The sequence below is a fragment of the Sarcophilus harrisii genome, chromosome 4 (assembly GCF_902635505.1).
Source record: "Sarcophilus harrisii chromosome 4, mSarHar1.11, whole genome shotgun sequence".
Taxonomy (NCBI): domain Eukaryota; kingdom Metazoa; phylum Chordata; class Mammalia; order Dasyuromorphia; family Dasyuridae; genus Sarcophilus; species Sarcophilus harrisii.
The window spans coordinates 217,071,104-217,084,699 of NC_045429.1; the positions used below are offsets into that span (position 1 = coordinate 217,071,104).

General features: G+C 36.7%; 1 protein-coding gene across 1 annotated transcript in view; it reads left to right on the forward strand.

Moving 5' to 3' along the window:
* The window catches only part of MDN1 (midasin AAA ATPase 1), a 179,374-nt gene that overhangs the window by 114,844 nt on the left and 50,934 nt on the right, over positions 1-13,596 (forward strand). Inside the window, exons 54-64 of the mRNA XM_031964521.1 lie at positions 1,179-1,336; positions 1,599-1,716; positions 2,229-2,439; positions 2,545-2,776; positions 3,275-3,395; positions 4,435-4,602; positions 6,728-6,942; positions 7,832-8,219; positions 8,850-8,959; positions 10,109-10,808; positions 12,709-12,870. Of these exons, the coding sequence (XP_031820381.1) occupies positions 1,179-1,336; positions 1,599-1,716; positions 2,229-2,439; positions 2,545-2,776; positions 3,275-3,395; positions 4,435-4,602; positions 6,728-6,942; positions 7,832-8,219; positions 8,850-8,959; positions 10,109-10,808; positions 12,709-12,870 (2,583 nt within the window). The remainder of the gene's footprint in view (positions 1-1,178; positions 1,337-1,598; positions 1,717-2,228; positions 2,440-2,544; positions 2,777-3,274; positions 3,396-4,434; positions 4,603-6,727; positions 6,943-7,831; positions 8,220-8,849; positions 8,960-10,108; positions 10,809-12,708; positions 12,871-13,596) is intronic.

Below are 13,596 nucleotides of genomic sequence, written 5' to 3' on the forward strand. Positions count from 1 at the left end.
AATTTAAATCAATCCTTGCTTTATCCTATCTATTATTAGATACTTTCTCACCAAGTAAAAAAAAAATTGCCTTAACTCTTGTTGTTGTTGAGGCAATTGGGGTTAAGTTACTTACCTAGGGACACAGCCAAGAAGTGTTAAGTATCTGAGGCCAGATTTGAACTTGAATCCTACTGACTTCAGGGTTGGTTATCTATCCATTGTACCATCTAGCTGCCCTAACCTTAACTCTTAACATTTATTAAGATGCATATCCAGGAAGAAGTAGCCAGATGACTTTGGATTATCATCAAAACTCTTAAAGAATATTTGAAAATGTGGATCTTTGTTTTTTTTGTTAAATAGCGGTCATCTTCAACATTATTATAAAAAATAATGAACTAAGTGAAGATAAAATTAAGCTTGACTATTAGTACTTCAGGCAGCTAGTGGTAGACCTAGAATATAAAAATCTCTAGACTTTAGAGACCCCCCCTCCCCTACTAGATTTTAATAGTATGTTGAAAAGAAGAGTAAAGTTGGAAAGGTTTTTTTTTTTTTTTCATTCAGAAGTAAGAAAACTTCCTCTGCTTGCACATATGCAGTTGATACTCTTTAAGAGTTGCCTTGGTTCCTGAGAAGTTAAATGAGTTGGCATTTGTCTTTGTTAAAAACAGAGGCAAGACTTGAATCCAGATCTTCCTGACTGATGCCAATTCCATCTTTTATTTCATCCTGAAGATAGGAAGAGACAGGAAATATAAGCTAAATAGTTTATTAGAACTCTTCATCTGTGAGGTTCTGGGGTGAAACTGAACCCCAGAAGCTCCAGGCAGTATCTTGTCTGAGGTCTCACAGATAATAAATGTCAGAGGCAGAATTAGAAGGCAATCTCAGTGCCCCTTCTATTTTACCACTATAATTATATTTTTATGCCCAGTATAAAGTAAAAGTTTTACTCTAGTGCTTAACAGTTAAAATAGATACTTAACAGATGCTCATGGAATAACTGACTGATACTTAAAAGCTTGCTTGGGGTGATTAGTTTGGAAGTCATAATGAAACTAGATCCATGCCTTCCTTTTGTGTTGTAATGTTCCTACTAATATTTCATATTGTGGGTTTTGTGTAAACATGAAGAGATGCTGTGTATTTGATAAAGAGGGATTTCTGGGATCTAATCTTGGTTTGCTTTTTAGGTTTTGCATTTTGTGCTGTGGCGTGATCGGTTCTGGAAAATGTCTGATATGGTTACAGTAGATTCGCAAGGCTTGTCCCTGCTGTCCCTTCATTGGCATTGGGTTTCAAAGCATTTCATTGATGGGCTTCCCCGGCGAATGATAGGTCGTGAGGAGAAGTAAGTACCTTTCTTTCGGTACACTTATTTCACTCTTCCTTGTATGTGGTGGTTGTGCTGATGGTATAGTAGCAGCAACAACAAAAGTAATAGTGATAGTAATATTAAGCCAAACAACAGCTAAGTGAAATATGTAATGAAATAAGTAAATATGATTGGTTGATTCTCTTCTCATGTTTTCTGTAAAAATAACAGCTTTTCTTACCCACCCATGTTTTCTCTGTGTTTTGTTCCTGTCTCCCTTTTTTCTTATTCTCTAAAGATATAAAGAGATGCTGTCTGTCTCAGAAAACATTCAAAACTGCCTTGGTACTCCAATGGGAGGCTTTACCAAAACAAAGAAGATGCAGAAATTCCTGGGGAGACCTCTGCCTTTCAAGGTACACAAATTGTTGTTAGTAGTGGTAAAGGCTAGATAGGCTTTCCCATTTTTAAAGTTCTCTTTTGGTGCTAAATCTAACTTAGGATTTTTTGATATACATTTAAGTATTTTATCCTTTGCCAGTAAAGCTTCTATGCATATACATATACTGTAGACCAAACAGTTTAGTTACTTATAAAAGTTTTGGCATTTTATACTTAGCAATTTATAAGATGACAGGTGTGATTTTGTTTATTTCTCTTTGATGTGGTCATATTTTCAGAGCTACAGAGGTAAATAAATCAGTTAATCAGATAACATAAGGATCTACAATGTGCTAGACCCTGGCATATAAAGACAAATGTGAAATAGTCTTTACCTACCGTGAGTTTGTAAGTCTTGACTAGTTAGAGTCCCTATACCTGGAAACATGGGTAATTAAATCAAGGGAATTTTCCCTGAGTTAAACACATGAAATAGATCAATGTTGCTTTTCTGCAGTTAAATAGTTCTGATTTTGGTTTGTTGCAGAATAAACTGTTGGTGCAATGTTTTGAGCAATTGAATGCTCTTAGCAAATCACTTAGCGTCCTGGAATTGAAACCTGCCCTGGGAGAAAGTGATAGGAGGGATGAGATCATTCGGTTGACAGTGGTTGCTAATGACTATACATTGAAGAAACATTTACTGCAGGCCTGGGGATTGATTCACAGAGCCAATTATTTGGAAGATGTCAACTCAGGTAGGTTTTTATTTTGGTGTTTAGATGAAATTTTTTTTCGTATTTGGATGTCACCTTGGATACTATGCTCTGGGGGTTAATGAAAAATATGCCTCTTTTGTTCAGACACTCTGAAGAACGTTGTGAATGCCCAGTATTTGCAGCTTAAAACCAAAGGGATTTCAGTTGATTGCCTAGAAAAGAAACGTATGGAAAATTCGATTATGTGCCAACCTAAGGCAGCTTCCTTGATTGCACTAGCTAGAAAGATTCAATTATGGCCAGGTATGGAGTACTTGGCTGTGATGTGGCAGTACCGGGTGACAACAGACATTCTGGCTCATGCTTTTCTGGAAAGGTAATTTCTTGGGCATTCTTTTTGTTGTTGTCAAGAAAATTGGGGTTAAGTGACTTGCCCAGGATCACACCGCTAGTAATTGTTTAGTGGCTGAGACTGTATTTGAACTCGGGTCCTCCTAATTCTAGGACCAGTGCTCCATAATCCACTGCGCCATGTAGTTGCCCCATCTTGGACACTCTTAAATTCCTTTGGGGCATTTTGGCCTTTTTCCTTGAAATGTGTAATGAAATATTCTTTGAAAAGTGGAACACATAATCTTGACCCAGAGGGCAGTGGAGGAAAAGCACGAAATCGCCAGGCAAGGAAAAAGAAGCTTTGAAGATTAGAGATTTGTAACTTTTGTTTAACCAATTTTCAAAAGTCCATTTTGTTCTTTAAGGCAGACTTGTTAATTTTTAAAACGAAAATATTCAGTGTTTGTGTGAGTATAAGTATCACCTCTTATATCCTTTTATGCTTTCTCTTCCTAACCCTGCTCTCTTGGTTTCTAATCAGGGATTGCAACAAAGAATTAAGAGTAAATCATGACTTAAGTCACCTTATTGCATTTTGCCTCAAATACACACCATATACATCTCAGCAACTTAAAAGTCTTTGGTATCTGATGGACCATAAGGTAATAATACTGTGTTTTTAAACCTCTTCATTATATGCATTGATGATTTTAAACAATATTTGGTTCATTTTTTAGATTAGATTTTTTCTAGCATTCCCTTCCTCTTTAAGAGGAAAGCTTTAATAATTTTATCAATTTCATCTTAAAAGCCTGTAAAGTGTTGCTTGAGGGCTGGAAGACAATTTATTCATATTTGAAATATAATTTAAAAGGTCTACTAAAGGGTAGAATTGATTTGCATGATTAGAGTCTATCATAGAAGCTGTCTTATTTGATCACTGATGTTTCTGTTGTATAGTTGGGTCATTCACTTTGTTCTGGATTTGAGAGCTCAGTCATACATTCAAGTCAGTTGAAAAGAAAAATAATCACTAGACCATTTTCAACAATGAGTGATAAATTCTTTATTCTTTTTTTTTTTTTAATTATAGTAACTTTTTATTGGCAGAACCCATGCCAGGGTAATATTTTTACAACATTATCCCTTGCACTCACTTCTGTTCCGATTTTTCCCTCCCACCCTCCACCCCCTCCCCTAGATGGCAAGCAGTCCTATATATGTTGAATATGTCATAGTATATCCTAGATACAATGTATGTGTGCAGATCCAAACAGTTTTCTTGTTGCACAGGGAGAATTGGATTCAGAAGGTAAAAATAACCTGGGAAAAATTCTTTATTCTTTTGCCACATAGGAGTGTGGCTAGTACAGCTCTTCTGTAATGAGGGAATTCTATAATAAAGTATTATATATATTTATTTAATAATTACCTTTTTTAGGGGTGAAGGATCCTTTTGAAAGGATGACCTTTCCTAGTCATCTGCCTAATATGACAGTGAAGTTGTTGAAGAATAAGCACACAGAAATATATGAACAGATCACATGAGTTGAATTTGATCACTTAAGAGAAACAGAAAAAGAGAGCTTTGGGACAAGAGGGTTTGTTAGAAGACTAAGATACTTAGAAATGTGACAACCACAATCTTTCCTAAGCTTTCTGAGAGCTTCTTTCTGTCTTTTTTTCATTTTTCATCACCAGGGATCTAGTAAAGAAATCACTACTTTGTGGTTGGAGCTCCTTAGTTCTACCTTTAACTCCTTTTGGAGCAGTACTGTCACTACAGATCCAGAGTACTGGTTGACTTGGAAACCTGTCCTTGATAAGGAAGGGAAGGAAATTCCTCAACCTCTGGATCCATCTTTGAAGGTTTGTTTTCATAAAGTCATTAGAATTGTCACTATTATTTGTTGTTTATTTTGTAGGGGGAGGTTGCAGGCAATTGGGTTTTAAGTGATTTAAGTGAAATTACCCAGGGTCCTAAAACTAGTCATAAAACTAGTAAGTCTTAAGTGTCTGAAGCTGAATTTGAACTCAGGTTCTCCTGATTTCAAGGCTGGTGCTCTATCAACTGCACCATTTAGATATCCAAGATTTGTCATTATTCATAGTGTGTAATGGTCGGGCTAGCTTTCTGAAGGGCCTTGGGACCAGCCTTGGTCTCAGCTGAATAATCACCACGTGAATAGTCAGGAATAACATCCAAAGTCTTTATTGTCTCCTTCAATCTCCTAGTCTGAACCAGTCTCCCCTATAGTGCAGAAGGCAGGAGAGCTACCAGGAGGCTGATCAAAGATAAAATGTTTCTCTTCTAGTCCTTATATACTTTATTGTAATTACATCATTACAGCATACTGATTATGTATGAACTTAGGGAACCATTATATCGCCATGCTAAGTACTAAGTACATATGTGAACTAGAGAACACTCATTTCCACTGAGTTAACACCTTATTTCAAGTATACTTCTTTTAAGTATACTTCTCCAGAGTTCTGGCTCTTTACAATAGTGGAAAATGTAAAGTCCTTTGCCAATGCTTTTGAAGAATACAGCATTATAACAGTCAATGTAGACTTATTTGTTCTAGAGGCACTGCACCATCAATTCAGGTTAATTAAATGCTGATAATAAATTGACACAATTTAAGATGAAGAGCCATTTGAGTGGTTTGCTTACTTTTATTTAACATTTTCTTGGTTGTTAGTTTTAGAGGCACTGATATAGTGGCAAGAATCTAGTAGTGTTCTGAATGCATATGGTTTGGAATGTGGCCTGTGTTAATTAATTTGTTTGATAATCCTACACAAGTCTAATGACTACTGTTTCCTCATTTTTAAAATAATCAACAAACATTTATTAAGTCTCTACTATGTGCCAGATACTGGAAATAGAATTGGTTACTATTCCCAAGGAGCTTAGATTTTTATGAGGGTGACAAGAAGTTTATACAGAAAGAAAGTAAAGACAAAACAATGAAGTAAAAGCTCATGTAGGAGAGAGGATACCACACTAGTCTTGGAAACAGGAAAGAGTTCATAGAGATGATATTAGGACTAGTTACCTGACAATGTTATGATGGCAACACTGTATAAATCTTAAAAAGCAGTGTAGATGTTAACAAATGTGAGTTGTCTAAAAGTTGTTATAAGTAATGTTGATCTAACAGGATGCAGGATGGCAAATCAGAGCTTTGTAATGGTTTTCCCCTTTCCATTTCTTTTTTCCAGCAACAACACCTTATACTTAATATGGAACTTTTGCTTATCTAATGTTTCTTTGACTTTTCATTGCTGAGATAATTTTCATATAAAAATCAGTGTCCAGACCTGTAACTTTTTTGCTATGTTCTCAAGTCAGTAAGCATTTGTTAAGTGCTTACTATGGGCCAGACAGTGTGCTAAGGGCTGGAAATACAAATAGAAACAGAAAGAAAGGTAGTCTTTGCCTTCAGAGAGCACTTGTGATGGAGGAAGACTGCACAAACAAGGAACCTGCAAATGGGGAACTTGAAGTGTGATTGTAGAGAAATTCCAGAAAAGTCAGGAGTGAAGATTTGATTGGTCTGGTTGTTTCCCTTAAAATGAGGCTTCTGGGAGAAACCAGCCATTCCAAGATCAAAGCCCAAGAGGTGTAGAGTAGTATTATGTCCATTGTGAGAAATTCCTGGGAAGAGTGAGCTTTGTGATGCTTCTTTTCTGGCTATAAAGAATTGCATGCTTATATATTTTTTCTTATGACTTCTCTGTTTTAAGAACTGAACTGTAAAAATGAATTATTTTAGAAGTACTTTTATCTAAAAAGTGACATTTGTATTCTTGGTATAGGAGAATAGTGACTTACATTCTCTGACTCCAAAAAATAATTGGAAAATGTTCCTGGTCATAAGTGTTTTCAGAATAGCTGATTATCAAAGTACCTCCAGAAATGAAGGTCTTTATGGCATTTGACTTTGTTTGGAAACAGTGATATTGTATTTTAATTCCTATCTTTCAGGGACCAGGCATTTTAAATAGACCAATTTTCTCAAAGTGCTTCTTTGAAGTCTTAACACGCAGCTGCAAGTCAAGCCCCTGGGACATCAGTGGTCTTTCGGTCCTCTCTTCTTCCCATGTCACCCTTGGAGAATGGGCAGAGAGAGCCCAGCAGCTTAAGGATATCAGCATCAATCTTTGGACCAACATGCCTGTTCTTACTATGGCAGGATTGAGGTATTTCCTTTCTTAAATTTTTATACATATTCTTTCCATATCTTAGACTGAATCTTCTTTAATTCTTGATTATTTCTCTTCACACAGTGTTTTTGCGTAGAGATGGCTGTCTATCAATTTTTGCTAGTTTATTGGTTAGCATATTTTGTAACTGATGACCAGAATACAGGTTCACGAGTAAACCCTTTTTTAAATTGCTTTGCTTTGAATGAGACATATGCTTTTGGATTTGGCCAATGTGGGAATTTGTTTAGTATGCATAATTCTTTATGATTATGATTATTATTGTTAATGCATGTTGGGAGGGAGGATGGTGAAAAGAATAGATTTTTTTTAACTGCACAAAATAAAAATTAAATTTAAAAAGATTATGGGAGGCATTCCAGAATGGCCAGAACTCTGCTGGGGTTGCTAACAAGGATAGCTGCCTGCTACAGTCTGCTTAGTGGTATGTAGGTAGCCATAGGTCTTCTTGGTTCAGGAATAGCTAGAGCTTTAGTCTCTCTGAAATAAAGTGAAATCACACACATATAGAGACTACTCCCTTTGTTCAGCACTTATTCTTGCATAGCACATACTGATGTTCACAAAGGGGAACAGGGCAAGAGGGCATAAATATAAGTGATGAATATAAACTTGTTCCCTGTATATGAAAAATGTATTGCTAACTTCTTTATATATGTGTATATATCTTTCTTTTTAACGAAAGATTTTTTTCTTTTTGGGGGGCAGGTAAGGAGAGTATGATCTTTAAGTTTTTTTCTCTCTCTCTACCTCCTCTCCTCCCTCCCCCCTCCCCCCTTCTCCCTCTCTTCTACCCACATCCCCACACACCCTTTTGGTTCATTTCCCTGATTGTTAACATCTGTTAATACTGTTCCTCTTTCAGAAGCACAGATTCCTTCCTCCAGCGGGTGATACTCCAGAGGTCCATTTTGGCGGTGGCAGAACTGCTCCCAGAGTCTCGGAAACAGGAGTACTTGAAGCAGTGTATCAGGCTGCCAACCAGAGACAGATCAGCTTTCCATCAAGTGTGCATGACTCTGAGTGACATGATGAGGCGGGACATGCTGCCGCAAGAGCTTCTTACTTTCTTTCTGACTTGTGTGAGGCACATCTTTGGGGAAGGAGAGGCCAGGAAGGACATAACTGAGGTGGCTGAGCGAGGGAGCTTGTGGGTGTACCTGGGCTTATCACACATCCAAGCATGGCTTCCTCAGACACAATTTGATCCTGCAGTAAAAAGGGATTACAAGCTCAAGTATGCCAAGGAAGAGGTACGGGAATTTGGGAATTGGAAGGGTGTGGGCCCCTGTGGAATGAGCAGTCTTCGGAGAAGGGAAGGGTTTGGTTGAGGAAATAGGAACGGTAGGGTAGATGCTGCTGTTGGACTCTTCGGTTGCCAACTCAGCTTTTGCTGCTTATGTTTTATTTGTTATATTCATCTCAAAGAAGAAAAGTTTATTCATCTGTGAGGTGGCTGAGTATGGCTGGAATGTTATTCTCCAGTTATTCTTCTTTTGGTCCCTTTTAATTTTTTTGGGTGGGGAGGGGAGGAGGAGGTTTAGGAAAAAATTTTCTTTCTTGAAGTTACTGTTTTCCATAAACTGAGATTATAAAGAATACGATGATAAGAGAGTAGAGCATATTATAAGCCATTGCTTTCTTGTGAGTGCAGATGTAAAATGTTCTGGGCACTGATTTTTGATCCAGAGACCAATGGCATCCATTTTTTTTTTTAAATGAAAAATGGCACATTCTTATTAAAGTTTTGTACACTTTTTAAAAAACACCCTTTTATTATAAAGACATAAACTATCACCTAGAGAGAGTCTGATTTTTAGATAATCAGAATACTCACCATATGTAACTTTGACTAATATACTTTTTGCCAATTTTCCTGCTAGCTACATCAGCTTGAGTGTGAGTGGAAGACTCGCAACCTTTTATCACAGCTGCATACAGGAAGAAACTTAGAAGATGAAATTGTTATCACTTATTCTCATCCCCACATCAGGTAATTCAGCTGACCAATAGTTTGTAGTGTGATTTAAATGATTGGGTAGGGGTGTAATACAAAGTCTTTTTAGATTTTTTTTTTTGAGAGTATCAATATCTGTTTTTACACTGTCTGGCAATTATTAGTGATCATAACCACATAACATTTAGTTTCTTGGAGAATATTTAGATCAGGATTTATTCAGTAGAAGTTTAGATATGATGCCTGAGAAGCAGAGACATCATGTCTAGGATATTTGACAGCATACTGCTTTTGGTGGAGATAGGAAGGTCTTGGTTTAAACCTTAAACCTTAGTTTCTACCTTTAAACGCAAATGCAGAATAATACATGTTTTCTTGAAGACATTATGGAAGTTTGTTTTACTTGGTTATGCATATTTGTTAAAATAATTTTTTTCTGATTTTTTGGTCGGGGAGGGGATGGATGTTGGACATGTTTATGGTAGAGTAGACTAGAAAAAGAAAAGATTTATTAAATTTTTTTAAGTGCATAGAAGAGAATAGAAAGAAGGTAAGAAAATCATAAGATAAAATCAAAGTGCTAAAAGTTATGTATTGAATTAATTACATAGTAAGCTAAACAAGCTGTATGTAATAGAGATTTGTAATTTTTTGTGTAATCCTCTTTTTCTTCTCCATTGTTTATATGCTTGTTTTATTTGTTAAGAGCCAGATGATATAGATTCTGCAACTATAAGATGAATATAACAATGCACCTACCTCCCAAGGTGTTTATGATGATAAAATGATGTGTTATTTGTTGTGTTTTGCAAATCTTAAAATGCTATACAAGTTCAATTACTATTATTAGCATGTTCTTACTGTTGAAAAATACTTAATTAAGCTACAGCATACTTCCAGTGTTTTAGTAGAGGAACCCTGATATGTATTCTGTTTCACTTATCCCATACCAGTTTCCAAAATAATAATAATAATAATAATTAAGTTGTCTGAATGTCTGGTGAGCTTGATAAGGACTACAACTAATAAGAAACAGACTCATTCTGCACATAATTTGGAAATCCATTTTAGTCAATTCTAGACCTGCTGCAAGCTGTTAACAACTGTTTAACTTCATATTTTGACTATCCTGGAATTTATGTCCTTCCTGTATTAATTTATCCTGTTTTGTTCTTTTACATTTAGAATACTAAGCCAAAGGATACAGCGTCTGCAGGAACAGATAAACAGCCTGTTGAAAAAGCAGGCCTTCAGACCAGAAAATCCCTCTTATGAATTGATAATCCAGGAAATTCACCACTATATCACTAGCACGGCTCGGATTTCTTCAATCCAAGATTTGCTTACCCGTCTTCTGCAGACCCTTCGAGCAGATATGACTAAGACCTTCCAGAAAACACAGAACTTACTGAAAGAGGAGATTGCTTGGCAGCAATCGCAACACCACTTTAGGAAACGACTAAAGGAGAAATTTGCTCTGTACCCAGATGCTGTGGCTCCATTTCAGACTGCCATTTTACAGATGCAGCATGGCATGAGATTGATAGCCTCTGAAGTTTATGCCAGGCTCCACAGTGTTTTCTTCTGTTCTCACAAATTGAATTTCCTAGTCACTTCACTGCTGGCCTTCCCTTCTGTGGACTCTACCTTTCCCACCTATTTTTCCCATGCAGACGCTCTGTGCTCTGTAAAGATGATTGAAGTACTCCGGGGACTTAAGAAGTTATCTGTGAAACTTGGGCATGAGCTAGAAGGCAAGGTCCAGAAGCCCTGTCCAACCCAAGAGCAGCTACTGATGAATGCTTTGCTTTACCTTCGCTCCCATGTATTTTGTAAAGGAGAAATGGACCAGAAAACTTTGATGCTTTTTAGGCATATCTGTCAGGTAAGGATGGTTCTGCCTGTATGTTCCTGGCTTTCTTCATCCTCATATTTTGGGGAAAACAAGGAACAAAAAGAAGATGAAGGTTGTTATGGTGTTTTAAGATATTTTGGGAAAAGAAAATAACTTAATAAATCACTAGTCTGGGATTAATCGCTTAAATTCTTATGAGTTACATTAGGCTGAATGCTATCTGTAGATTAAACAGTTCTTTGCCATGGGTTTTTCTTTCAGAATCACTGTGAACCCCATGATGTTATACCCAAACTGAATATGAACCGTGGGCCAACCATCAGAGCTAACTAATTGCATAATATGGTAGTTGTTAGAATTCAGCTTAGTAAATAAGCATTAGTTATCTGCTATATGTAAAGCCCTATTTTAGGTCCTGAGTATACAGAGACAGAAATGGCACAGTTGTTTCCTGGCATTGGCATTTTGCTTAATGTATTTGTGTTCTACTTTTAAAGGTGGAGCCAATTCAGACTGGCTTCAAATGCTACAGACAAACCAAAGATTGTTGGGTTTTTAACAGTTCTATGTGAATTTACTTCTCCATATCTAATGTCTTTTTTTCAATCCTCATCCTTCTTGACTTCTGTGCAGACTTTGATATTATCAGACATCCTCTTCTAGATAGTTTTTTCTTTCTAGGTTTTCCTCATATTGCTTTCTCCTGGTTTTTGTTTTGTCATTCTGACCATTCCTTCTAAATAGCCTTTGTTCAGTTTTCATTCACGTCATGCACACTAATCTTTTTTGTTCCCCATGGTTCTGTATTTTTTTCTTCTCTCTTCTCCTTCCCTCCTCTTCCCTTCCCTCTTCTCTTTCTTGATCACATCATGTCCATGAATTCAGCTGTTTTTTCCATGTATGTAGATGATTCACAGATCTCTTTCTTGCCCTGTGCTCTCTTGTGAACTTCACCACCTCCTTTTTTGGACATCTCTAACTGGATATTTACCAAGTCATCACATACTCAATATGACTTCACAAAAACTTTGCTGTTCAATAATTTTCTTTTTTTATTGATGGGACCACTGTGATCTTCCCAAGTTCATAGCTTTGGTGTCATCCTCAGCTCCTTATACTCATTCCACATGTCCAGTCTATTGGCAAGTTTCTTTGTTCACAGCAACTCATATGCACAACTTCTTTTCTGTATTCACACAGCTGCCAGCCTGGTAAAAGCTCTCATCACCTCATACATCAACTATTGCAGTAGTGTTCTAATTGGTTGTTTTGTCATAAGTCTCTCACCACTCCATTCCTTCCTTCATTTAGCTGCCAAAGGGTTCATCTAGCCATGACTTAATAAACTCAAAAAGCTCCCATTTACCTCCCAGATAAAATTAAAAATTCAGTGTTTGGCATTTTTGTACAAGCTGGTTCTTTCCTTATCTATCTATAGGATATGCTCTTCTTCATATGATCTAGCTACATTGGCCTTGCTGTGCTTCTTAATGACCTTCCATCACACTATACCATACTTTTCCATTGGCTCACTGACTAAATCTAGCAGGCTGAATTTTCTGAACTCTGCTTCCTAGATATCTTTTTGTATCTACTCATAGCCTTCAGAGGCCCATTTCTAGGCCTCTTCCTGAGATTGCTTTTTACTTTCACAGTGTACATATTTTACACGTAAGCTTCTTTGCATTTTGAGTATAAACTCCTTGAAGGCAGGAATTATATTTTTCCCTGCCTTTGTATTCCCATTGTTTTAACAGCACAGTGCCTGGCACATAATAAGCACTTTGTAAATATTTCCTGACTGAATTTTGTTCCATGCTTACTCTAGGTTTTCTGAGGAGTCTAGAAAAAGGTAAGCTTTTATCTACTTTGTTTGGTGAGAGTGTTTAGGAAAAGGCAGCAAAACTTCTCTTTGTTTTTGGCTTTCTAGGAAATCATAAATGAATGGGATGAACAAGAACGCTGTGCCCAGGAAAAGGCTGAGCAGGAAAATAGCCTGTATAGATATAAGAATAAAAGCCATGGAACAGGACTCAGTGAGGAGGAAGAAGAGGAAAGAGAATTCAGGAAACGATTTCCACTTCATGAAAAGGTAGATTACTAGAATTTTGAAGTGGGGATTGTGGAGATGCCTTTGAGATTTTACCCTCTTTACAGCATATGTTGTGTTTTATGTGCCTCCCTACACTCCCTTATTGGTCACTTAGTGATCTCTGTGATAAGCACTCAGTAGATTTTCAAAAATGGATTGCCAAAGTGCTTTCAGTTATCAGTTTTCAGGCAGCATAGCCCAGTGAATAGAGCAATGAACAGTGAGTCAGGAAGACCTTACTTTGAATCACACCTCAGACAATTAAATAGAAGTGTTAATCTAAGTTTTGATTTTCCTCATCTGTGAAATGGGGATGGTAATAGCACCAACATCATGGGGTTGTTATGAAGATCAAGTGATTTAATGTATTTAGTCATCTATAAATGCCAGTTCCTTATTTTACAGTACTAGGACCCCATCGGTGCCTTCCACCCCAATCTCTCTGCCTCCTTTTTGGGGAACTGTTTATTAGTGGATGCTTTTACTTTATGTACAGAATTTTGGTTGCCTTGCTCTTTAAAAAAAAAAAAAAAGTATTTTTGTACACTGCTTTTACTTTATGTAAGAATTTTGGTTGCCTTGCTCTTTAAAAAAAAAAAAAAAAGTATTTTTGTACACTACTCTTCAAAATATAACATATAAACATGGAAATAGAATCATGGAATATTAGAACTGGACCTAGAGGTTCACTCTGACCCAGAGCATTTAAATGACTTCTTCAGGACC